The sequence below is a fragment of the Hydra vulgaris genome, chromosome 03 (assembly GCF_038396675.1).
Source record: "Hydra vulgaris chromosome 03, alternate assembly HydraT2T_AEP".
Lineage (NCBI taxonomy): Eukaryota > Metazoa > Cnidaria > Hydrozoa > Anthoathecata > Hydridae > Hydra > Hydra vulgaris.
In genome coordinates this window covers 36062626-36090348 of record NC_088922.1, presented here as the reverse complement: position 1 = coordinate 36090348, position 27723 = coordinate 36062626, and the positions used below count along the sequence as shown (strand labels likewise).

Genomic DNA, 27723 nt, shown 5'->3' with positions numbered 1-27723 from the left:
ACTTCTTGCTTAAATGCTCTTCCGCGGTGCTCTGTGATAAGAGCTTTATGTCGGTCATATCACAGAGCACCAAAGAACCAATAGGTCTTCTTGCATCACCATAATAAGTAAAAAAAAAAGGTAAAGTAGACGAATTTTTGTTGAACTTCGGTATTTGGTTAATGAAAGCATATTTCGTTAGTGCTTAATTTTGTTTCAAATTATTTAGAAAAAAAACATAAAATTCCTTCGTGAAGAATTAATCTCCAAGGAATTTAGTGTTGCAATCGTTAATAATTTTGCAAATAAAACTTTACAAAATATTAATGATTCTTTGGAGGCATTACTATTGTTATAACAACCATTAGAATCATGAAATTATTATTTAATGACTCCATAAAAAAATTTCAGAACTCCTTTTTTTAAATCCCTTTCGGGACCCCCAAAATCGTGTACTTCTAGGCTGCAATCTAGTTAGCCTATAGGTAAATCTGACCCTGATTGTATAAGCAAAAATAATATACCGTGGTGAAAAGTTAGTCGTTGCTTGTAAGGATCAACGGCAAAACATAATACCTAACACTCATTTTAATCTTAGTGAAGATTCAAAAAAATAATCGCCTCACATTGTGGAAGGGATACAACATATTAAAAAACTTCAATCTGTGCAGTTTAGCTAACCAAAAGGGTTCTGTTTTAATGACAAAGTAGATTATCACTTTGCTCAAGCCATATTTTGATAAAAATGAAATGGCATTACATATTGAAATGAACTCTTGTATTAAAACTGAAAAGAAAGTTAAAAAATTATGGTGCATGTTAGCTACTGAATTTGTTGAAATGATGTCGACTAGTACAATGAAGACCTCCAATATTGTTGTGGAAACATACCACTCATTGTATCACACCTGCATCAAAACTAATAAGGTCTTGCAGAAAAATAAGGAGTTACTTCTTCCACGTTTCTTAACTTTTGATAGCAAAAACTCTCAAGTGTACAATTCGAGAATAAAAGTGTTCAAAAGTTATTGAAGGCAATTTAGTGTACAGTTTATACCTTTTAGACCCTTTAGTATAGTTACCTGTACTAAATTGTCTAAAAGGTATAAACGACCTAATTATACTATGTTTTTAATGATAAGAAATGGAAACTAGCATGGATTCTTAGTTTTGTAGAAAAACACTCATGGTTTACAATTGAGCAAATATTTTGAAAATCGCCTAAGATAATCAATTCAGTTCAATCAATTCAGTTGATGCAAAAAATGAATTAAAACTTGAACCACTGCATTTAAGTTTTCCAAATTTTTATTATCTTAAAACTCTATTTCTTTTTATTTGTTGTCTGTATAATATATATTAAATGTTTAAGAAAGTCGTTGTTTAAAATATTTTAAAACAAACAATAAACCACTAATTTTTCACACACAAAAATGATAACTAACTAATTTGAAATAAACAACATTTTTCATTTTTATTTAACTATATTTTACTTCTAAGAAGTTTTTGCTACACATAAATATTTAATGAAAACTGAAACTCAAAAAATTAAAAGACATATATTTAAGCAATTCAGTTATTAGACACTTAAGCTTAAGTGTCCAATAACTGTACTGTTTACCCTAGATGTTGTAAAACCATTTTTGTTTCAATAGTGTTACGCTTATGGTTTACTAATTTAAATAAAATTTGGAAAACAGCAATACAACGTAATATAGTATATAGCAATATAAGCATTTGCGCTGCCTTAAATTCAGTTTTTATTGAAAAAAGAATTAGTATTATTACTTGTTTCCTAGTAGAGTATTTATTTCCTAGAAAATAAATACTCCCGGAAGTGTTTATTTTCTGGCAGCAACTTATTAACTACATAAAAAAAAAAAAATTAAAACTATGCTCAATATTTAAAGCGTTTTTTTTTTGATCATTTTTACAATCGTAAATATAGCCACTTAATGTGCAACCAATATATAGCCACTTAATGCAACCAATAATTAAGTCAGTGGTCAAACAATCTATTATCAATTAACTACATTTTCTGTTTTAACATAAAGTATATAAAAAAATACAAAAATAGATTTTGTGATAAAATAATAAAGACAGATGAAACTCATAGTAAACCATATGGTCAAGACCTTATATAAGGTCTTGTAACAAACATCATCAGTTTGTTACAAGTGATTCTTGTAACAAACATTTCTATGATGTTTGTTACAAGAATCACTTGTAACAAGCATCATAGAAACTATTAGCAAGAAATATAAATCTCGTAAGAGTGCATAAATAACCATGATATTAAAAAACTAAACTTTTCTTTTTAACAATAAAAGCACTTTATGGAGGAATAAATACGTAAAATGGTAAAATATATTCTTATATATTAACATATTAAACTATTTTTTTTTTAACGTTAAAACGTTTTTTTTATTCTTTTATTATAAAAGAGTTATGAAAAATAAAGATTTTTTAAAAAGATATGATTTTTTTTCTTAAATGAGAGGTAATTGTTTTAAAACTATTTTAATCCAAAAAAAAACTTTACGATATGATTTATATGACTTCCAAAATTAGTTTGAGAAAGTGGTTATCAAATTAAAATAAATTTTAAATTACTTAAAATGCATTTCTTTCTCTTTTTTTAAGGTGTATTAATTATGGAAAGAATTAGGAGTTAAAAAAAAAAACTCAATGTGATAATCACAGCTAAAGTATTCATCAACATAGATACTGAAAATACCAACATAGAAACTATTATTTATTTCTTTTTTTATTTGGATTTCCCAAACAAACAAAAAAATGTACGCGAATGTCACAAAATAATTATGTTTATGAAACTGAAAATGACAAAGTCCATTTTGATTTTTTAACTTTTAGTGACAACTTATTCATTTGAGGCATAGCCATAGTTTCTAGCCATATTTTTTTTAAACGTATCATAAAAAGATTTTTGTATAGATCACCTGGCCCTTTTCTGCAGCTGCTCAAAGTTGTTACTTTTATAGAAAAAAGGATACAGTGAAAAAAGGATAGCTTTTAACTTTTATTTTATTTTTTAAACCACAGCTGTGTATGTTTAGCTATTATATATTATTTGGAAAAATATTTAACAAGTTTTAAGAATTTAATATTACAATTATAAAATTACCATTCTTGCACTTATATTAACTATGTATGTTTCTTTAAGAATTCAAAGATTTATAGCTAAACCTAAACTGTTATTTATTTTAAATTCAGTTTAGGTCTTTTTCAAATAAAAGTGAACTTTTTATATTGAAATACAATATCTGATGAAATATAACTTACAATTTATAAAAGTATACTTAATTTTTTTTTTTTAATCATATAACTTGACACTCAAGTTCAAGAAAACTGCATAAATATGTTGTAACTTCACCATCTGTTAAAGCATCCTTTAAATCAAAATAACCTAAAAACCTGCTGCAAGATGAATTTAATAAAAAAAACTTTAATACGGTATGAAACTCTTTAAATGAAATTAAAGTATAAAGACTTTATTAAGTCTTTATTACTTATATTAAACACATCAGAAACCTCTCGATGGGCGGCATACATTGCCTTTTAAAAACATAGGAAAACAAGCTTAAAAAATTTAAAACCTGTCTGAAAAATCTGAAAGCAATCCAAAGTATAAACTCAAATATATATCCCCAATACTATACCATTTTAGAGGTTTTTAGATGATTTTAGTTGTTTTTAATTTTTTAATCCACCCCCTCTATTAATAATCATACTTTATTTTTTAAATTTTTATTCTATTTTTTTGAAAATAGAAATTGTTGAAAAACGAGTTAAGAACCAAACCATTTTTATTTTTTAATTTTTTTCTAAAAACTTAAAACATTTAAAAAGCAATAGAGTTCTAAACATTACATAGTCTTGTATCTTTTGAATGCCTTTTTATTAATATCATTGTATTCAAAACAACTGATTCTAATATCATACCATAATATGCATTTTTCTCAGACGATACAAACCTTTTTAGCGATTTGTTTAGACTTTAACTCACTGCTTCTGATATTTGTCAGATTCAACGCCAAACGAGATTTTTTGCCGAACAAGACAATCGTTAAGATAAAACATGATTATGTGATTAGCACAAACAGTAAAACGTGATCATGTGACACTTCCGTTCCCTTGAACAGAAGTGTCACATAATCATGTTTTACAAACTTCATTTCAAATCAGCATTCAGCCACTAAATCAAACAAACTTGCTGAAAAAAATAGTACTTACGTGTCTGTGTCTCCTAACTTTGCATAGACTAGTAGCGTTACAAATAATTTTTAAAGCAATCAGTTACTTTCATCGACCTTCAGGGTTTTAATTCATTCCAGATATTTTATTGGAGAATAGACATTCATTTCGTTTAAAGATCTTAGGCACAGTTGGGCTCATCAAATAGATCATCATTTTTGCCATATTGTGAGATAAAATTTTTCTTTTTAAGAAAATTCTTTAGATCAGTGTAGAGCAGATTACTTTAGTTACATGATGTTTATAAATAATCAGGTGGTGGAATTATGTTGATAACTTTCTCTGTTAATTTTGTATTTAACAGGCATGGGTTTAATAAAAATTTTTAGTATTGCATCTGTATAAGAGATTTGCTATCAAGTTGGTACTTTCTAAATTTATTTGCTTGTGATCTGAAAGTCCTTTGAATGCTTTCTTATCCGTTTTTACCATCCATGTTGCTATTATGATGGATAATGTTTAGGGTTTCCGAAAAACAGCATTTATAAAAATCCGCGGTTTCGGTTTTAATTTTAAGAAAAACGGCGGTTAACCGTGGTTTTCGGTTTTTCTTGTTAAATAATAAAGCTTATGTAAATTTATCTTGCATTGTTTATTAAAAAAGTTTTTAAAACAAAGTGTCCTAACATTATGTTTATATTTCGAAATATCGACATCTGTTGATGTAGGCTTTATAGAGAGAGTCGCATTGTAAATTTTTCAAGATTTTCTGCTCTTTTTCCCGTCTTGCGATACAACAAAAACTCTTACTTAAGCCATTTCGTTTGATCAGTAGATTTAGGCAAGTGTGTGATACTATCTTTATTAAAAGGTGCATCTAATTCATCCACAGGTAAACTTTTCGATGTTGTATATGATGCTTCATCCAGTAGTGGTTCCTCATCATTAGAAATAAATCCAAAAAACTTAAATGCAAGTTTTCCAGGAAAGTTTAAAGTATTTCTAAATGGAACAACTAAAGGATTTTTTAGGCACCTTAACAACTGCATAACATTTCGGTTAATTCTTTCATCATCAGCTTTTTAAATTTGAATGCAATAAAGATGCGATTGATGCATGAAATTAAGAACAGTATCTGCTGTCAAAAACGTTGCATCTTCTTTGCTGAGGAACTCCACAGCTAGTTTTGCTTGGTCTAAAGCGGCATATAATGACGCTAATCAGTAGTGTAGGAAGGTTTTTAAATGTTTGAAATAACCAACTTTTAAACAAAAAAGAATATTCCAAATTTTTTTACGTTCATATGTATGACGAATTTTAGGGTTTCTTGTTCCCACTTTCACACTAATTTTTTTGCGGAGAATCTTTTCCTCATACATATATATAAACGTAAAAAAATTTGGATTATTATTTTGTTTAAAAGTTGGTTATTTCTAACATTTAAAAACTTTTCATCGCCACTGAAGCTAATGACTAAAAATCTAGCTTGTTGATTACGTCAAGACCATTTAATTCAGTAAATGTCTGGAATAAACATTTCTTAGTTTTTAACAAAAACGCAGTCATTGAAAAAAATAAATTTTAACGACGACGATCAGCCAGAGACAGTGTGATTTCTTTACCAAATTCCTCAGTAACTTTTTTCTTAAAATTTTGACTAGGAACTGATGAAATTTTTATGAATTTCACTACTTTTTGTGAATTCATCAAAATTTCAGATTAGTCAGCATTAATCTCAGTCTTTACTGATTCAAAACTAAATTTATCATTAATTCAAAATTCATCTTCTTCTGAATCACTATTTTTTTCCTTGGAAATTTGTACGTTTGCGTCTTAATTTTTCTTGTATATAACGTGTCGGATGCACCAAGATGAATTGCATATTTAAAGTAAAACTGATCAACAATGTCCGTTAATTGCATGAGCTTCTTGTTGATTGCTGCACCATCTTGAGTAGAACCTACTACATCTCTTTTCATACAGAGACCAAATGAGCCCAAATAATCCTTAATATTTTGAATTAAACTTTCTGCTGGATAAGAACCATAAATCCTATTGAGGCCAGTTTTATAGGTTGACACCATTTTATTATTAATCAAGTTTATCTTTATTATTTAGAGTCGTGGATTTAAGCTGCTGCTTGATTCTCTAGTCGAAGGCCTATTGATAGTAATTCCATGATTCAAAGTATTATTCCGCAAAGTAGTTGTGGATCCACCGAAGTATGTTGAAACAGAACCGCATCTATTACAGATGCCTTAAAATAAAAATTCAATTACTTACAAATTTGATTTTTTATACCTTTCTATAATAAATAAACATTTAAAAGACTTAAAAAGAACCCGTTAAAACCGTTTTTGAAAACCGACAGTTTTTATTTATATCGGTTTTGACTTGAAGGCGCAGTTTACAGTTATCGGTTAAAACCGATTGGAAACCCTAGTAATGTTGCTTAATGTTGTTTTTAACCGCTGGCCTTTTATTTAGAAAAAATGTTTTGGTTTAACTTTCATCCTTATTCAAGATAATTAGATAAAGTAATTAAAAATTAAATAATAAACAAAAAATAATCTAAAGATGATTTTGATGAGTTTGACATTATTGGTTCAGCTAAACCTAAACTGTTCGAGTTAAAGGAATTATAACAATATTTTCAGATTTTGATAACTTTCATCTGAATTTTAAACAGTGGCTACTAAGATCACTTTATTGACCTAGGTGTTTATCTGGATCTTTGGTTGAAAATGTAACACTGAAGCGTAAAAAACGTTCATGACAACCTTTGGAGATCTCTGCTTACCAATAAAACCAACACGTGTTGATATTGTAAAACCTATACAAGTAGGGTGACCTGTTTGTAACAGCTTAGATATTCTACTGTTTTTCTGATCATCGTCTTTTCTTTTCTCCTTCATTATACCTAACAACACACAATTTGCAAGATCACATTTTTAGCGCCAATCTTTTGCAACTTGGCTCTCAATTAAAAAAACTTTGGGTTGACAGACGCCAAATGACTTTTAAATTGGAATAAAAATAGCCTTAAAAAACGTCCCAGTATCCCCCTTTTATAAAGAAAATTAGTTTGCTTTTTAAATATACTTTTATCTAAAATATGATCATAACTTATAATTAGATTTCGAAGTTCTTAATATATAAAAAATTAATCTCAAAAAAATAACTGAACAAAAAATGGCTGAACAAAAAAAATTACTGAGCGAAAAATTTGTTATAGAAAACAAAAGCTCTATAAACTCAAAAATCTTGTTTTAAATAAAAAATATTATGAGGAAAACTTCGAATTTGTTATAAATTTGAATTTGAATTTGTTTATTCATAAACTTAAATTTAACTAGCAAAAATATCATATAAAAATAAAGTTTTAGCTGCAAACTTTGATGAAGTGGAGCAGCACCAGGCACCACTATGATAACGTAATTCGAGACACACAGGGTGTCTTAGTTAGCTTTAAAAGCACGTCAAATCAACTTTTAAAACTTAATTAGTAAAAAAATTGTCCCGTTCTTGGCAGGTTTTCACAATTTGCCGTGTTAGTTGTTAATAATGTCCACGCAGAGTATACTTTGATAGCGGAACTAAAAAGTCAACTTCTATTCCGTTTGTAATTTTATACTGCTAAATCAAGTTGCCCCCTTTTCGCTGCTCTTCTAGACGGTAAGATTGAGTGTGACCAGTTTATCCTCATAATTTTTTTGTTTTATCCCGGTTCTTGTTTTGATTGCTCGCTGTTGAACGCGTTTAAGTGTTTTTATGCCACTTTTTAGGCAAGGAGATTAGAATTGGATAGCATACTTGAGAAGAGGTCTAATGTATGTTGTGGAGAGTACCCTCAATAACATTATTCCTTTTGTGCCAAATGATTTTTTTGTTTGCCAAGTACCTAATTTGCACTATTTCCTGCAGCTTCTACATGATGCCTAACTTTTAGGTCGTTTGTTGTTAGGATACTTTAAGTCGCGCTCAATAATTGTTGTTCCGAGTTCTATTTGATTGTAGTCAATGTCAAGCATTGATTAAAGGCTTATTTGAGTGATCGGCATGAATAACTTTATATTTGTCTAAATTGAAAAATATGAGCCATTTCTTAGACCATTTGACTGCAAGATCTATGTTTATTTGTAGTTTTATTGCATTATCTTTTGTTTTGATGACCCCTAAGTTCTTACTATCATCAGCGTAGATCTTTATATGATGCGCTATGTTGTGTGGAAAGTCGTTTACATATACCAGAAACAGAAGTGGACCTAACATTGAAAAAACTTGTGGAACTCCGCAAGTAACATTTACACATTCAGACTTGCTACTACTGATAACCAGCATCTGTTTTCATTTTTATAACCAGTCTGTTATCCACTCCAGGAGTGCACCGTGTATGCCATATGCTTTAAGTTTTAGAAGAAGACGCCGGTGAGGTACTTTGTCGAGCTTTAGCAAAGATTGTGTAAATTACGTCTACGGCATAATTTTGAAATAGTGCTTCTGTTTGTTAAGATGCCAATTAAAATCAATTAAAAATTTAAAAATATGTTAAAAAGAAGATCCAATATTTGTAGCATATGTATTTAGCTTTATCATTATTTAAGAAAAGTTTATTAGCTTCAAACTAAACATTGAGATATATTAGTTTAGCGTTAACATTAGAAAAACAAATTTTAAATATTGATCAGAAGAGATTATGAAATTATTATACGCAAAAGGAATAAAGTTTAGCAATTAGGAGGATAAATGAATATTATTTTTATACATGAAGCTGTGGACCAAGTAGTTCCTTCTAGTTGCGAAATAAAAGTTAAATAAATAAATAGTATAAACCATAATGTAAGGCAATTTTTAAGTTTGTAACCCCTTCTAATCGAAGAGAGTGGTCATAATTTTTGAACGCTGAAAGTTAATACTATGAAACATAAAATCCATTGATGACTTACAAGTCGAGTTGCCCCTCACGTTTGGGGTGGGAGGATGATAAAGTTAAAGGGCTTTTTTTGTTCATAGCCTTCATTTATCGCAATTTTTTGCAAAGCCTCATTATTTCACATAAGTATTAACATACAAATGTTTGGAGTTTGTTCCATGTCTGGAAGTTAGCTATAGCAAGGTGGTTTTTTCATGAATGATTTTTGTCGATATAGGAATTAAAAATCTTGTCATTAAAACTATTTTAATAAGTATATCACCAATAAAAATTAAAGGCATAACTTAGTAAGTAAGTGTTTTATACCATAAGGCTAAAAAAAAAATCATTTAGCTTCATCAATATTTAATGATAATTTGTTTTACCTAAACCATTTATATAATTTTATTTTCATTTGTTTTACGCTTTACGTATTTAAAGCATTTTTTAAGTAAACCTTAATTTCTCAAAGCATGCAAGGATATTATTGGTAAAAATGAACTTTTTAAAAACACGCTTTTCATAACTTTTTCACTAATATACATCGAGACGAAAATTAGAAAATGATCAAATGTAGACAGAGGCGTCCCGAGGGTGGGGAGGGGTGGCATAGGGGATGTCTAGCCTCCCTACTAGATTTACTAGTCGGCATTTTGATCACTTGAGCCGGCAAAATTGGATCGATTGGCAGTCGGCAAACTTGGCGGAAAATTTATTGCCGAAGAAAATGTGATCGAGTTCCTCAAACAAAAAGATGAAGAAAAAGCAACAAAGGAAGCCGTAAAAGTTGCTAAACTTAAAGCAAAGCGTAGACTCTCTATGCCAAGTATTCAAATGCCTGAGCATAACAATGCTGAGCAACCTCAGCAAAAACAATAATGAAAAACAAATACCAGCAGCCAAACGATTAAAAGTTGCAAAATGTAAAAAGTGTAGAGTATAGTTACACACAGAAATGTTGCAATGCGAGAATTCGATATGTCGGGAACGGTTGTGCAAAAAAACTTGTTTACCAAAGAAATATGTAGTTGGAACTAAATTTTTTTGTCGCAAAAAATGTAAAAACTTTAATATAGTTTCTTAAATATAAGTTGTGTTAAAAAAAAATAATAAAAAGAAAGTTAAAATTTAAAAACTTCAATGTTTTCTCAAGTGAGCGGTTTTATCAGAATGTCGCCTAAAACCGCACAATTTTTTTTTCTTTACATTTATTATTTTCGATAATTTTATTATTATTTTTTTAACATGCATTTATATTATCTTATGTAGTTTTTATTATCAATCTATTAAAAAAAAAAAAAAAAAAAAAAAAAAAATAAAAAAGTTATTTAATTTTTATTAATAAGTGTGCGGTTTGACCCGGTTTTACTCTATTTAAAATGTAATAAAAAAAAAGAAAACTTTTTTTTGCAAAAAAGAAGATCAATGCCGACATATGTCGGTCCAACTGACAGTAATGTCGCACCAACTGACAGTAAATCTGCTACTAATAAACTATTTAAGGATAGCTTTGCCACTTCCGTAGCGCAGAAGAAGGACGCAGAGGGTGAAGACCTTTAACATTAAATTTCCTTATTTTTGAGTTTTTTTTAAAAAAAAAATTATTTCTAAAATGTCTGAAGAAAATTCTGAGAATTCTGTAATCTTAACTGATGAAGTCGTTGTTGAAGAAATTCACGAACCAGTTGCCCTTTCTACCAGTGTTGATATAGGTAGTTATGTAATGTTTAGTTACAATTAATTGTAAAAAAACTTGTTCAAGATTGTTAATTTAAAAAAAAAAAAATTGTTAACTGATAATTAATTATCAATTAATGTTTTAGTTTTTATTTAACAATTTTGATAAAGTTTTTTTATGTTTATAATGATATATTAGAATTGTTTATCAGAAAATATTATTAGCTATTTTAAATAATGTTTTTGTTAAAATTTTGTAAGAGGATTTCTGTACTTATGTTAAGTACTTTTTATTATTTTTAAATGTTTGAAGTTAAAATAAAAAAAATGTATTAAAGACAAATCCATTTCTTGTAGTCTATTGGCTTTAAATTTTGATACTGTTTGTGCCAGGAATAAATGAAACAAAAAACACATAGGATACATAAGCGAAGGCTCAAGGCCAAAACCAAATACTTTTCCTTTAACATCATCATTTAATTTATATCATAAAATTGTTTCATGTATTTATAATGATGTGATATTTTCAATATCATCATTTTCCATATTCATGGTGAAAAGCTTTTTTTTTTAACAATTTATCTCTACTTGGTAGCAATTAACATGGTCTAATACGCCGTAGTTAATACTATGTTGCAAAAAATCAAATCATTTGAAATTCTAGCAATTTAATTACACAAATTTTTGATTTTAAAATTTTAAATTATAATTTGAAATTTATAAATTTTTCTAATAATTCATAATTTTATAATAATTTATAATTCATTTTTTGTAAGGTTTATCATAAAACATGTCTGTTTTATGTTTAAAATAATTTTTGCTTTGTATTTGTGTGTGTGTGTGTGTGTGTGTGTGTGTGTGTGTGTGTGTGTGTGTGTGTGTGTGTATATATATATTTGCATATGTGTATATATATATATATATGCATATATATATATATATATATATATATATATATATATATATATATATATATATATATATATATATATATATATGTATATGCGACAATTTTATAGCCTGACTCGCAACAAAGTGCTGCTAAATCAACTGACAAATAGCCTGACTCGCAAGGGAGTGCTGATACATCGACTATCTTATAGACTGACTCGCAAGGGAGTGCTGCTACATCTACTATCTTTTAGCCTGACTCGCAAGGGAGTGCTGCTACATCGACTGAGGGTTTGGTTGGGGCAGGCAGTCTATCAATTAATTAAAAAAAAAATTCCAGTCTTGCATTCTAATTTTTACTTTTTGTCAACAAAATACAGAAAAAACTTTCTGACAACATAAGAGTTGTATATATGTATATATATGTATATATATATATATAGATATATATATATATATATAGATATATATATATATATATATATATATTTATAAATTTATATATATATATAATATATATATATATATATATATATATATATATATATATATATATATATATATATATATATATATATATATATATATATATATATATATATATATAGATATATAGATATATAGATATATATATACATATATATATATATATATATATATATATATATATATATATATATATATATATATATATATATATATATATAACCAACCAAACCCTCAGTCGATGTAGCAGCACTCCGTTGCGAGTCAGGCTATTTGTCAGTCGATATAGCAGCACTCCCTTTTGAGTCAGGCTGTTTGTCAGTCTATGTAGCAGCACTTCCTTGGGAGTCAGGCTATAAGATAGTTGATGTAGCAACACACCGCGCATGATTTACAGTAAAAAAAATAAAAATAAAAACATTTTATTAAAAAAAATAAAAATAAAAACATTGTTTATATTGTTAAAAACATTCAGAATGTTTTAAAAACATTCTGGTCAATTAAATTTGCGTTTTTGTGGTTTTTTTAAAAAACAATTAATTTGTCATTAATTTAATGGTTTTGACTTTCGTCCAACACGCAAATGTTGGATGAAAGTCAAAAGTAATTAAAAGTGACGTATGTGTTGGCGTAAGAATCACTTTTTTCCTTCCGTGCTTCCCAAATGCAACAAACTATATATATATATATATATATATATATATATATATATATATATATATATATATATATATATATATATATATATATATATATATATATATATATATATATATATATATATATATATAACTCCTAACTGGTTGTCAGAAAGTTTTTCCATATTTTGTTGACTCAAAAAAAAATTAAAATGCAAGGCCGGAATTTTCTTTTTTTATTACTCGATAGACTGCCTGCCCCAACCAAACTCTCAGTCGATGTAGCAGCACTCTCTTGCTATATATATATATATATATATATATATATATATATATATATATATATATATATATATATATATATATATATATATATATTCTCAGCAACAAAGTTAAAATGTCAAAGTTTTTACAGCAAAATGATCAGTAATACTTTTTAATGTTTATTATTCAGGCAACCAAAAGCATTAATGTTTAGGTAAAGGTTTTTTTAGCAGGGTTACTAGATAATAGTAATAGTTTAGGTTTAATTTTATTTTATATATTATTTTAAAATTATCACAAGTTTGTAATATATTTAATTAATTCTTTAAATTAAAAAAATATTTATAAAAAGTATATAAATTGTATAAAAATTTTTAAATGTAAAAATATTGCAATATATATAAAATTGTATTTATTGAACTTTATTTTTATCAGAGCATGAATCTGAAGAACAAGAAAATAAAGAAGTTATTCAAGAAGAAAATGAAGAGCCTGAGGAGGAAAATAATTCTGATGAAGAAGCAGCAGCTAATGAAGAAGATCCTGTAGACCCTATGGATACACTTCGTGAAGCCTGCGGAAAAACTAAACACTGCTCTGAACTAATGGAACTTTTTGAAAAATGTGAAGAGAGAGTTAAGTCTAAAGCTCATACTGAAGAAACCTGTGCGGAAGAATTACTAGACTTTTTTCATTGTCAAGATATGTGCATGGCTAAAGATTTATTCAAGCATTTAAAATAAAATTGTTTATGTATTAGAAATTTTTACTTGAATTAAAAGCCAGTACTTCTACTGCAAAATCAATATTTTTATTTACTTTAAAATGTATTTTTGTTGTTGTTGTTGTTGTTGTGTTTTTGTTATTCCTAAGAGTTTCAAATTTGATAGTGATGTCAATCACTGTCAAATTTGACTATCACCGTTAAAGTGATAAATCAATTGGAAAGTGATAGTCAAAGAAATGTGCCTGTGTTGAATAATTTTAATTTCTTAGTACTAGTTACCACATTTGAATATTTATTAAATTTCTAAAGCATGATAGTTATGTTTTGTTATGTTATAGTTATGTTTTTTCTTTTTTTCCTCATTTTTAATACCAGTTATTAGTATTTTTCGATTCAGTTTTTTAATATTTCTTATGCTTTTTTACTAAACTTATATATTAATAAAATTTTTATTTTATTTTAGAAAATTATTCATGTTTATAATTACTTTTAAAGATGACTACTGAAAATGATGATAATTATATTGAAAAGGTTGTATTGTATTCATTTAAAAATCCATGTGAGCCAGTTGAATGTCCCAATCTTCCTTTCATAGGAAGTTGTCGTAGTGTAGCTGAATTTCAGAAGTTAAATAGAGTTGGTGAGGGTACCTATGGAGTAGTTTATCGTGCTAAAGATTCAACCACAGGACAAATTGTTGCGCTAAAACGAGTTCGAATGGATAAAGAAAAGGAAGGTCTACCTATCAGTAGTTTACGTGAGATAAATTTGTTGATGAGAATCAAGCATAAAAACATTGTCAAACTTAAAGAAGTTGTTGTTGGAAGACCTTTAGAATATATTTTTTTAGTTATGGAGTACTGTGAACACGATTTAGCAGGGTTACTAGATAATATGTTGACTCCATTTACAGAATCTCAAGTCAAATGCTTGCTTATTCAGCTTTTACTTGGTACTGAATACCTTCACAACAACTTTATTATTCATAGAGATATAAAAATGTCAAATCTTTTAATGACAAACAATGGAACTTTAAAAATAGGTGATTTTATTTTTATTTTTCACAAGATTTTTTGTACCAATGAATCTTGAAAATAATAAGCAAAGCTTTTCCTAATTAGCATTAACAAACTCCTCAAGATTAATACCAAAATACAAGTCTGTAATTTTAAATCGCATTATGATTAGCTGTTGCATTAATTACTTGAATTTTTTAATTCTCTTACTGAAGAAAAATGTGTCAGAAGTCTTGAAAGTTTATTAAAATTTTTTAAATAATCCAAAATTTTCAATATTTTAAATATTACAATATTTAAAATATAATGCAATCTAATAATATAAGTTAATTGTATGTGGCTGAGAATAATTTTTTCATGTTTTAAAATTATATAAATCTAAAATATTCTTAACTTGTTCAACTTACGACTAATATATTTAGTTATAATTATCCGTGTGAAACTAATTTTGCCCAGGTAATTAGTAAATTTTTAAATTTAGTCTGTCTTTTTTTAATCAGCGGATTTTGGATTAGCACGAACATTTGGTAAGTCGGGTAAGTTAATGACTCCTGTAGTGGTGACACTTTGGTATCGAAGTCCAGAGCTTTTACTAGGTTCACGACTCCATTCACCTAAGGTAGATATATGGGCTATTGGTTGTGTCATGGGTGAACTTCTATTGTGCAAGCCTCTGATGCCAGGTAAATTTTGAAAATTACTTTTTGTTACGTTTTTAATTGCATTTGAAAATAATTACTTTAGGACTTATCTTTTGAAATATTTTATTAAAGTTATGCAAAACGCTTTTACAAATTACTTCTATTGATTGTTTAATAAATGAATAAATTTAATTTAAATTATTGAAAAGCGAAATTAATTTATTGAAATGAAGAAATATAATATTTTTAAGTTGTATAAGCATTTTTTTTCAAAAGTTGCAAAGAAAAAATTGTTTAAAAAAATAATGTAGTCTTTTTAAAATTGTAATTTTTATACATTTCATGCTTTAATTAGTAAGTCAACTTAAAAAAAAACAACTTTTAAACCATTCTTTGTAAAAATAGATAAATAATAATAATATTAATAATAATAATAATAAATCATGGGAAAATTAAATTTAATTTATTCATACTTTGATGTAACTTTAAAAAATAATCTCTTGAATGATTTTTAGAAAGATATGAAATAAGAGTTTTGAGCATTTAAAATTATCATAAAAGTACGTACATAATAAAAAAAAATTTAATTATAAAATTTAATTTACACGTAATTAATTTTTGATTTTATTTAAAGCCTTCACATAAAATAAAAAAATTAAAAAAGAATAACAAAAGTTATTCGTAATGTAAAGATTTTTTAATTGCATTTAAATTGTTAAAACATCAATTTGATGTTTATTGGAAGCTCATTGATTGTGTACTTCAGAAGAAACAGCAGCCTCCTTAGATTTGTTGACTGTATTTTTTTCAGCCTTCTTTTTTTTTGTTTTTTTTGAGTACAACCCATTTTAGTTAATACTTTTATTATTAGTTAAATCTAAAACAAATTAAAAAATTTAATTTTAGTGTCCCCCTAAAAAAGTTACATTGAGTTATACAATTTTCAAGTAATTATATGTATATTGAAGATTTACATAACTATTACATAATTATATATGAAAAAACTAGTTCATATATATTAAATAAACAGTTTCTAATTATTAATATAAGCGGTTAAAATCAAACTAATAGACAAAATCCAGTTAAAACAAAACAGTATACAGAAAACACAAAGGTTGTTCAACTAGTCATGATTATCAACCCCTTCTGTGAATCAAGCTTTAATGAACCTTCTGTACCAAATAGGCCAGATGGACTGATTCTTATATTGTCTAAAAACATTGGCTTTCCAAACCCTCTAGGATAAGGAACAAAAAATATTTAACATAGTTGGGTTTGCATCTAAAAATTGTAAAAATTTTAAATTTTATCAAAAAATGTTAATACCTATAAAACGTAAATATCTATAAAATTTAAAAAAAATTTAAATATCTCAAAATTTATCTATATATATATATATATATATATATATATATATATATATATATATATATATATATATATATATATATATATATATATATATATATATATATATATATATATATATATTAATTAGTAAGTGACCGGGGCTGTTTTTTGACCGGGCCCGGTTTGATAAAATATAGCCAGGGCCGAGTTTGTGACCAGTTTTGTATAAACATTTATACATCCTAAACAGTGTTTCACAGGAAGATGTGCGATCACACGTCCTTATATGAACAGGTAAATTATATTTTGCTTTGACAATTTGACCGCGGCTATTTCAAAAAATATTTCAAAAACATGCTGAATAAAAATATTTTGAATTATACCTTAGGTGAAATAAATTACATAGAAACTTCTGAACAAACTTATTTATATTAGCAAAACGCTTTTAAATAAAGTAATAATTTACTGATGATTTTTTTAAAAGTATTATTGACAGTTGTTTATAATTTTTTTAATTTATATTATATAAATTATTTAAGTATGCATTTTTTATTATATACGTTATTAAAAAATTAAAAAGTTATTTTGTTTTTTAAACGATGGCTTTCTAATGCAACAAAAGTCTTTTCAAAAAATTATAATATAAGAATCATTGAAGTTAAAAAGATAAAAAAATTCATTTAAAAAGATAAAAAAAATTTCATTGAAAATGTTTTTGCAAGCCGTTACAATTTAATAAATTTGATATTTAATACTTTCATATTGTACACCCAGATCAAGGGTGCCACAAGTCAAAAAGTATCAAACTGAGAAAATCAGGGTTGAAGTTTTAAGTTTTAATATTTTTTCCAGCAAAGAGTGCCATTTGTATCTGTCATTTTGTAAACATTCGTTTTAGACTTGTGGTATTTTGTCACCATGTACAACACATAACATACTATCAAATGACATTCATAACTCAATATCCCTAATTTTTGACTTGTGGCACCCTTGATCTGTGTCTACGATATTATTGAAAGGCTTTTTAATAAAATGAAAAAAAAAATTCTAACAAATTTTTATATTAAGTATTAATAAATTGTTGTTTTTTTTGTTTGTATTAATATTTATTTTTTATGATAAATGTTAATATTTTGAAACAATTTTAACTAAAAAAACAATAAAAGTACAAATGTTAAAATAAAGAATGAAATGGTTTTTTAATGCGTAATTATTTACCAGTTTACATTTACATGGAAACTGATATTTTTAAATTAGTAAAAAAAAACTATAATTTAAATTAAGCATGAGTATTTTTTAAACAATCGTTAAAAGTAAATTGTTCTTTTTATTTTAAGGGTTTCCGATAATATTGTATAAACATTAATAAAGATAAAAAATTATTCCGAACGTAATTAAAAACATGATTTAAATAAACTAAGCATTTTAATTGGTTGAGTTTTGTTTTTATTTTTTGTTTTTTTTTTCTCTTTCATTAAGATTTTTTTTTCTTTTTTTAAGTAAAATTTTTTTTAGATAAGTTTGAGTAAATTTTTTTAGCGCATTTTTAAATTTTGAAAACATGTTAAAAGTTGTGGTCAAATCGTCAAAACAAAGTATTTTTTTGCGTGGTCATTTAATTGCATGAGATCGCACGTCTTCCTGTGAAACAGTGCTTAAGTATATATTTTTTGTTCAAAATTCATGTTATATTTTGTGTGTGTATATATATATATATATATATATATATATATATATATATATATATATATATATATATATATTTATATATATATATATATATATATATATATGCATAAATAAATATCATGATCAACATGATCATCATCATTATTATCATCATCATCATGATGACATTATCATGATCATCATCATCAACATCAACAGCATAAAAGAGGAAGACTAAAACCTAATGATGATGATGATCATCATCATCATTATGATCATGATGATGATCATCATCATCATTATGATCATGATGATCATCAGCATCATCATTATGATCATGATAATGATCATCATCATCATTATGATTATGATGATCGTCAGCATCATCATTATGATCATCATTATAATTATCTCTTTCTCTCGTCTATGAAATAAAAATATTTACCTCATACGAAAATTTTGAAACAAGTTGGTGACTGTCCTGAGGAAATGCTCAGTAGACCACTCTCCGCTCAACAACTTCTGCTCATATGCTTTCCTCTTCTAAGTGGCACTGTAGTGGCGCTGGGCTCTCCGTGTTGGCAGATTGTTTGCCAGCTGCTGAAGCTCGTGAAAATTATGCTGAAACATGTGTTTTTGGAGCAAACACATGAACTTCCAGAAGCCTTTATGCTGATTTCCCATAGATGGCTTCAGTCTTCTGTTCAAAGCTTCAGAGTTGTTTGTTTAGTGGTTGAGGGAAAAGACACTGAACCCTCCAGGTGTAAACAGCCTTAACCAGTACCTTTCAAAATATCTTTTGAACAACAGAAGCTTGGTTTTGATATGACCAGTGAACTGTGCTATCTCTATGACACGTGAGCCCCATGCTCCTAAAAACTTTTCTGTTGAAAGCGTGCAGAGACCCATCACTTTGTGAGCCCATTTTTTCAGCAATGGGAGATGCCTGTACTCTCTCTGAAGTCTTGTGACAGAATTGTCGATTGATGGCATTTTCAAAATGGAATCTGAAAGAGAGAAAGATAGAACATCAGCATCTATTACGGTCAGTAATAGTTGCTGATGTTCTATCTTTGTGGCTACAGCGGTAGTTTTAATTGTAATTTATATGATAGTGGTAGAATAGTTGATAGAGTAATAGAGTAGTTGACAGGAAAAACATATCTTTTAAGCATTTATCATTGTCTCAAAATAGTACTCAGAAAATTTGGAAAATTTTATTACCTTAACGAAATTTGAATCAAAACATTTTGAATTAAAAATAATATACCAAAATAGCGTGGTTAGGAAACTATTGTTATCGCCATTGAAATATTTTGAGATGCCGACCCTTACTTTTAAGTCTATTTCAATATTATTGCATTTTTTTGTCATTGTTAAATCTTTTTGTAGAATTGAAGATGATCCCTTAATTGCTGTAGTGAAATTATATTTAAATATTGGTCACCTGCATCCATTAACTTTGCTTGATTGCCATGTCTCTTTCAGAGCATTTTGAAGTCAGCGCTTAAAGTCTTAAGTGATGTTCTGAGGTTCCATTTCAAACACATCTTTCATTTTAGCAAATACAGATTTGTACAACAACTCTGACTTAAATGTCATAAGTGCACATGCCACAGATATTGATGACCCCCAGAGTTGTGGATCATCTAGGTTCAGGTTGTGTTGGTCAAGCTCAGTACAAAGATCTTCAAGTGTTTGTGAATACTCCACCAAAATTATCAGAAGTTGATACCATTTTCCTTCTTCCCTTTGTGGAACCATGCTAAAATATTTAATTTGAATTAACTTTCGTTTAAAATGAGCATTTGTGAAGAAATGACACATTCTTTTGTGCTACTTTATACACACATTTTAAATTTGATTGTAGATGTTCATAATCATGAAATATTGCTACTTTAGTGAATAATTGATGATACACTAAGAAATTTAATCAAACAAGTAAAATTAAAAACGAGATTTTTAAAACCCAATGCTTTTATATGTTATTAGTTCACAAATTTTGCAATCAATTTTTTATGGTATTATTGTTTTATTTTATTAACATTTGGCTGTATGCATGTGTAAAAAAAAACAAAAGGGAAGATGCAGGTCTAGAACCCCAGACATTCTGTTTACAAATTTAACGCCTTATCCAAATATGCTAAACGCACGTATAAGTATGAAAACAATCAATATACTTATTTATTTATTACAATCAATATACTTACTTATTAAAATTTCTTTTTTCCATATAAAAAAAAACTTAATTAAAATTAACTAAATTAATTGACTTATTATAAAACTAATTATTGAATATTGTATTGTCACCAAGCAAGAGTATGTACACTAAGTTTGAAGAAAATCTATAATTAAAAATAATTATTTTTTTCGATCAGTTCTTTTTTGAAGCAGGTATGCTTTCCCCCATTTTCTACTGAAGCTCCTATCTCTCAACACGCTGATACCTAAATTACTTTAATCTTTTCTAACAGTTGTTGATCGATACAATGTTTTTTCTAATCTCTCCTTTTCTTGTCTTGCAAAAGTCACACCACACATCCAACTGGTCATCTTCTCTTTCGGCAAATACTACATCATATAAATACTAAAGTTTATATTACAATGAAAGGATATTGTATGCCAGCATCTAAATAAATAGCAAACAGATATGTTTATATCCATAATGGGTATGCGTAAAGTGCATCTTGGAAGCTTTTATTACTTCTCTTCGATTTTAAGTCAAGCCTCATTCTACTCCACATTTTTTGCCATCTTGAACAGTTGCTTTATTAAACATTAATCATTTTCTTCTTCTTTTTTACAAGAACATCTCTCTTAAGAACAAATGTCCTTTTATTATTGCAATTACTTAATGTAAAAAAGTCCTGTCGGGTGTTAAGCTCTGTTATTCTCAGTTTACTAAATCTTGTATCTTATCTCAGATGTTAGGTCCTATAGATTTTTGGTTTGTCTTCAACAGTGTCATTAACTAAAGTAAATCTAACATTTAATCTCTAATTCATGGGTCTGATCTTTTTAATCATCCCCAGAATAAAGCAGAGTTTTTTTGCAAAGAAATCTTTCTCTAATTTTACTTTTGAATATAATGGCCATACTCTTCCTGACATTTAAACAGATTAACCCATTGTTAAACATCAAAATCACTCTGGCTTACAATACTGAAATTAATTCCCAATTAAACACTTCTACAGTTTATGCTTCAGACAAGGTTTCCATCATTGTCTTTAAAAAGTATTCTCTAGAACTCTTTTCAGTGTTATTAGTTTCTTTACATAAAGGTTTTAAGGTTATTAAATTATTTTTTTCTAACTGCAGTAGTAAAGTTATTCTTAAAGGCCTACCCTTTTCTTTATTTCAAGTAACTTTAAGGGTACCACAAGGCTCTATCTTTGCTCCTGTATTATTTCTTATCTACAATAACGATCTTCGTTGAATCTAAAGTGGCTCTATTTGCTGACAACTCAACTTTATACTTTTATCTTGACTAAAAATCTTCACTTCTTAATTGCTTAGAACAAGCAGCCAATTTTAAATATGATCTCTCTTCTGTAACAGCCTAAGGCTTGCAGTGGCTTATGGGTTTAAATTATGGGCTTAAAATCCACAATTTTGTTAGACAATAAAACTCATTTATTTGCTGCAAAAATATATTGCAATATTGTTGGCATTTCTATATTGATGAATAAAAACCTTCTTAATCTCAGAAAAAGTCTAAAAGCGCTTTGTAAATGTAATTAGACCTGCTTTATCTGCCAAGCTTGAGCCACTCTCCCCTTGTTGTAAGGTTGCATTTCTTTTTTCTGATGAGCTATGATTGCTATTACGATAAACCAAAACACATTCTTGCTTAGCTTTTTATTTAACAAGTTACATCTTTTTACTGTATCTGTCCCTTCATGCTAAAAAAGCTTTTATTAATGCAGTTTCTTTCTTTGAACATCAAAATAACCTTATAACTTTTACCCATCTTTATGTTTTCCTTTCTTATACAACTTACAACTTTTTAAGTCTTCAGTTATACGTTTCCTAGAATTTTACTTTATTCTCTATTTCAAAGTAACTCATAACTTAATAGTGGTTGCTTGCAATCTTGTTGGATATAAATTTTAAAAGTTTAAGTTTTAATAAATTTTTAAAAAAGTTTAAAAATATATAAATGTATACCAGTATTTAGTAAATAAAAAAATGTAAGCATAAAATTATAATATTAAGTATTATAAATTTTTTTCTAGCCCCAGCTATCAACCCCTGCTAAATCTTAAAATTTTGCTGTGCCTGGGTTTGCACAAGTCTTATTTTTAGCCGGGGCTAAGGTACCGGTTACTTAATAATATATATATATAAATATATATATATGTATATATATATATATATATATATATATATATATATATATATACACACTACAAATTTGTATCTAATGCATGTATGTATATTTATATATACATGTATATATATATATATATATATATATATATATATATATATATATATATATATATATATATATATACACACACTACAAATTTGTATGTAATGCAATTTCCTAATATATTTTGTGCACTTTAATTTTTCGGAAAAAAAAAAAAGTTTAATGAAAAATGATGGCTGCCTTAACCTAAACCCTCATTTAATGTAGTAGCACTCCCTTGCATGTTCTATTTGTTGCTTAATGTAGCAGCATTACTCACATGTTCTACCTATTTCTCACTCAATGTAGCAGCACTCTTTTTATGCTTTATCTATTTTGTAAGTTGTTGTATGAATACTCCTTGTATTTTTTTCCTATTTGTCAGTTGATATATGTACACTAAAAAAAAATTTTATAAAACAAATAAAACTGAAAAATAAAAACACTAATGTAAGTTATGCATATTTCATAAGTTTTTTTTTTAATTAAGATTATGTTATTAAACTTTAGAATTTTAAAAATATTTTTGCATATTCTTGTAAAGCTCAGCAAGCTGAATAAAAATTTCACAATTTTTTTTTAAAAGTTTTTTATTTTATTTACTAAATTAATTATAAAAATACTATTAAAAAAACTTCAAACAGCATCATTTCATGTTAGTTTGGATTCCATTGTGTATGTATAGAAAAAAATTAAAGGTGTGAAAATAAAATCTTTTCTTTATACAGTAAAAAAATAAATACAATCATGCACATGCCTAATTATCAGATTTTGTTTTTTATATATAAAGAAATTAATTTGATTTCAGATTTTTATATTACAAAATTACATATATTTGGATTTAAAAACAATTCAAATAGAAATTATATCTAATTAATAAAAATAAGTACCACAAAACCATTTACTACATTTACAAGGCGTCCAATGATAATTAAAAAGGTCTTCTAAATAAATTTTACCACATTTAAAAGTTATGGGTTGAATTTGTGTAATATAAAGATCTGTGTAATTTATGGGTTATGTAAGTTATGGGTTGAATTTGTGTAATTTAAAGATTTGTGTAATTTAAAGAAAAAATATGCAACTAAATAAGCTTTTCAGCCAAAGCTAAAAAAGGTCTTTTATCAACCGTACCAGGATGCTTTCCATTTACACAGTAGTAAAATTTATATTTTGGTATGCCATATTTTTAAACTGCTTTTGTTTTTGTTTCCATTTTTTCTTCTTTAATCATATATTTTAGTTAAGCTTTAACACATCATCTAGTTTTAATTCTATTATGTACTCTAATATTAATATACATATATAGTTAAATATGCAAACATAATTAATCGCCTATAACTAATGTCAAGGATCAAACAAAATTTTGGAAAATAGATAAATGCATTCATAAAAGATTTAGTATAATAGAAACGAATGTGCCGAAATAATAATTTTAGATTGTTTTATTTCAGCTAATTATGAAAGCAGTTCCAGGCCTCCTGATTATTACGTGTTTCTTACAGGCCGTAGAAAATACGTTGTGACTTTGTTTACTGTTGATTTCTTTTCTTTGTGACTGCCAAACTCAACAAACCTCGTTAGTTTAATCAATTTGTTTGTTCAATTAAGTTATTTAGTCAAGTTTAATTAAGATGTTTGTTTTTGCAGTACATTTTAAAAATTCTTTAGAAATTTATTCACAAAATTTTTTTTTGAGACCTAATTTCTAACTAATTCACAAATTAAAAAAGTAGTAGGAGAATTAAGAGAAGTTTCTCTTAACTCTCGTAATTAAAAAAGTAATTAAGAAAGCATGACAAAAACGAACTGTAAATGAATAGATAATTTTTTTTTTGAACTTTTGATAAATGTTAAATTTTATTTTTTAATTCAACTTTTTAGAAAGTAAATTTTTTTAAAAAAGTCTTAATTTATGCTAACTCTTTTGTTCAAAAATATTTTCAAAAAAGAAGGAAATTTTTAATACGCAATATGTTGCTTGCTTTAATTTATTTGTTTGTGTAGAGTAAAGCCGGGCATATTGGGACACTTAAGAAACAAATGCTAGTAATGCGGATAAACTCATCATAGTAAGCACTGTTTTTTATAAATTTCCTAACATTCATTGATATTAGAAAACAAAAAATAAGATTTAAAAATAAGCTACGACAACCAAAACACTAGACTAGCAAAATTTTTACATTTTGTAAGTGGGTGGGGCACTGGACAGTTAAAAAGCAGTAGTTAATTTTTAATTGTAATGCTTTAAAAATGATAAAAAATGAAGGCTATCATTTAACCATGTTCAGACATTAAACTCTCAAAAAAGTAATATTCCCATAGAAACTACACACCTATACAAAAAAGAAATAACTTAAATAAAAAAACTTTATGTTTTATAAAATACTCTTAAACAAATAAACTTAAGAAATCGTTCTAAAAATCAAGTAGGCAAAACAGGTATATATTGTTAAATTGGTAACTATTATATTTAAAATTAAACAAAAAATATTATAGATCACATAAATCATACAAAAAATATCCTGAAACTATTTGGCAACATTTTTGATGAGCTGGCAATATGCTAATGTAAGCAAATTTAAACATGTCATATGTATCAGAAGCTTTTTAATTCTAAGTTTCTTTTTACTCACAACTAAAACTGCATTTCATTCCATTTTATACGATTAATCTTTCTTACCATCGTTATTTGCATTAGACACTATTAATAATCAAAGTTAAGTTAAAAAATAACAACTTCGAATTTATTACTAATATTGCTTTTCTAAACAAGCAAAATGATATAAAAATAAAGTCATCAACCTGTAAGTACCATCTTAAAATGGTACTAATATAGTTAATTATTTAAATAATTTGTTGTCCCAATATGCCAAGCTGTGATTTCTTTAACGTTGCCTACATGATATATATTAGTCTACTTAACCTACCTGATATATATATATATATATATATATATATATATATATATATATATATATATATATATATATATATATATATTCTGATTTTTTTTTTCAGTTTTGAGATGTTTTTTGGTTGATAACAAGTAAAAGTTAATAAATGAGGGAGAGAGGTTTAATATGTTTTTGGTGGGTGGTAAATATTTCCGAAAATTAAGAATATGTAGTTATGTTGGCACATTTAACACTGTAAAGAGTAGGGATGTATCGGAATCCCGTTCAGATTTTTTTACTTTTAGATTAATTTGCTTCTGGCTAGAATTAAAAGTTTTTTTTTGCTTTTTTTTATGGCGTAACAGGCTGTGTAAATAAATCAGAAAATCATTATCCTACAGAGCAATGAAGGACTATAGGTAAACCGTAAAAAATACAAATTTAGTTTTATTTGCAGAAATAGTATTACTGCATAAACATTTGTAAAAATTAAATTTGTATTTTTTACCTCGGTTTACCTATAATTCTTTATTGCTCTGTAGGATAATGATTTTTTGATTTATTTACAAAGCCTGTCACAAGTCATAAAAAAAAAAAGTAAAAAAAAATTTTTTAATTCCACCCAGAAGCAAGTTGATCTATAAGACAAAATTCGGCTGGAATTCCAATACATCCCTAGTAAAGAGTCAGTTTTTTTTTAGCAAGTTTATCTTTTCTTAAAGTAAGACTGAGTTTTAACTGTTAAGATTAGGAAAAAAAAAATTTTATTTTTTGTTTGAAAGAAATAAAAAAAAATTTTCTATTTTTGTTTAAAATGTCTTTAATTTTTGTTAGCATATATTAAAATTTTTTTGTTGTATCCACCTGTGGTCGCTGTAGCCACTTGTGGTCTCTGTAGCAACTCGTGGTCGCTTATTATTTAGTTAAAAAATTTACATAATTTATTACAATTATACTTTAAATCTCTATTACTTCAAAAGTGATAATAGATATATATTTTTCATATTATAAAAGATTATAGTCTTATTAATATTAAATGAAAAAAAATTCTTTTAAAATCTAAAATTTCAACCTTGAAATTTTATCTTTAATCCAAAGTAACAATGCACATCCAAAATAACATCCAAAATATAACTGATATTATAAAACATTATTAAAAAAAACACATTCTGCATTAAAAAAATAAAGTATAAATCAATCAAGTTTGCGTTTTTGCAGTTATTTATTCTACAATTAATTTGATTTTTAGACAACATGACATGTAAGTATAATGTTTTTCTATTAAATTTTCTTTTCTTAGTTAGATTTGGAAAAGTTCATTATGATTTATAATTAATTTTTTTTTCAGGAAAATCTGAGATAAATCAAATGCAACTTATTATTGATTTACTTGGTTCACCAAATGAAAAAATATGGCCTGGTTTTGTCAATCTTCCAGGTGCAAAAAATTTTCAATTCAAACACCAGCCTTACAACAATGTAAAGCAGCGCTTTCCTTGGCTATCCAGTTCTGGGGTTTCTCTGATGAATAGCATGTTTACATTTGATCCAGAACAACGTATATCTGCCCAGGACTGTCTAGAAAGCTCTTATTTTAAAGATAAGCCCCTACCTATTGAGAAATCACTTATGCCTACATTTCCTGAACATAGAAATTTTCGCGGTATTTGGAAAGAAGAAAAAGCAGGAGCATCAGAGGTATCCAAAAACAAATACGAATGTAAAATAAAAACTAAAGTTACAAAAAAACTTGCTCAGCATTTGAAATTTAAAAACTCTTATAAGAAATAGTTTATAATCAATTTATTTTTTATTGTAATTTTATACTGTATCTATTATATTTATAAATCTTATTTTATTTATTAATCAGCTTTATAATATAGAAAAGATTTATTTAATAATCAAATTTTAATGTGATATATACATATAAAATACATGTAATATATTT

The 27723-nt window shown here is 26.7% G+C and overlaps 2 protein-coding genes across 2 annotated transcripts; both read left to right on the top strand.

Moving 5' to 3' along the window:
• The first annotated feature begins 10603 nt into the window (after positions 1-10603).
• LOC105845490 (cytochrome b-c1 complex subunit 6, mitochondrial) lies at positions 10604-13868 on the top strand. Its single transcript, XM_065793059.1, has 2 exons — positions 10604-10818; positions 13498-13868. Exons 1-2 carry the CDS (start codon positions 10719-10721, stop codon positions 13803-13805), a joined length of 408 nt encoding a protein of 135 aa, XP_065649131.1. The 5' UTR covers positions 10604-10718; the 3' UTR covers positions 13806-13868.
• Positions 13869-14218: 350 nt separating this feature from the next.
• On the top strand, positions 14219-27633 carry LOC100208988 (cyclin-dependent kinase 10). The gene is made up of 3 exons (XM_065793057.1): positions 14219-14831; positions 15306-15488; positions 27124-27633. Exons 1-3 carry the CDS (start codon positions 14285-14287, stop codon positions 27564-27566), a joined length of 1173 nt encoding a protein of 390 aa, XP_065649129.1. The 5' UTR covers positions 14219-14284; the 3' UTR covers positions 27567-27633.
• Positions 27634-27723: the final 90 nt, after the last annotated feature.

Excerpts from the sequence above, each read along its gene's own strand:
- LOC105845490 (XM_065793059.1), top strand. The coding sequence starts at position 10,719 with ATGTCTGAAGAAAATTCTGAGAATTCTGTAATCTTAACTGATGAAGTC. Across the intron at positions 10,819-13,497 it reads TTCTACCAGTGTTGATATAG|AGCATGAATCTGAAGAACAA; the intron begins GTAGTTATGTAA and ends TATTTTTATCAG.
- LOC100208988 (XM_065793057.1), top strand. The coding sequence starts at position 14,285 with ATGACTACTGAAAATGATGATAATTATATTGAAAAGGTTGTATTGTAT. Across the intron at positions 14,832-15,305 it reads CAATGGAACTTTAAAAATAG|CGGATTTTGGATTAGCACGA; the intron begins GTGATTTTATTT and ends TTTTTTAATCAG. Across the intron at positions 15,489-27,123 it reads GTGCAAGCCTCTGATGCCAG|GAAAATCTGAGATAAATCAA; the intron begins GTAAATTTTGAA and ends TTTTTTTTTCAG.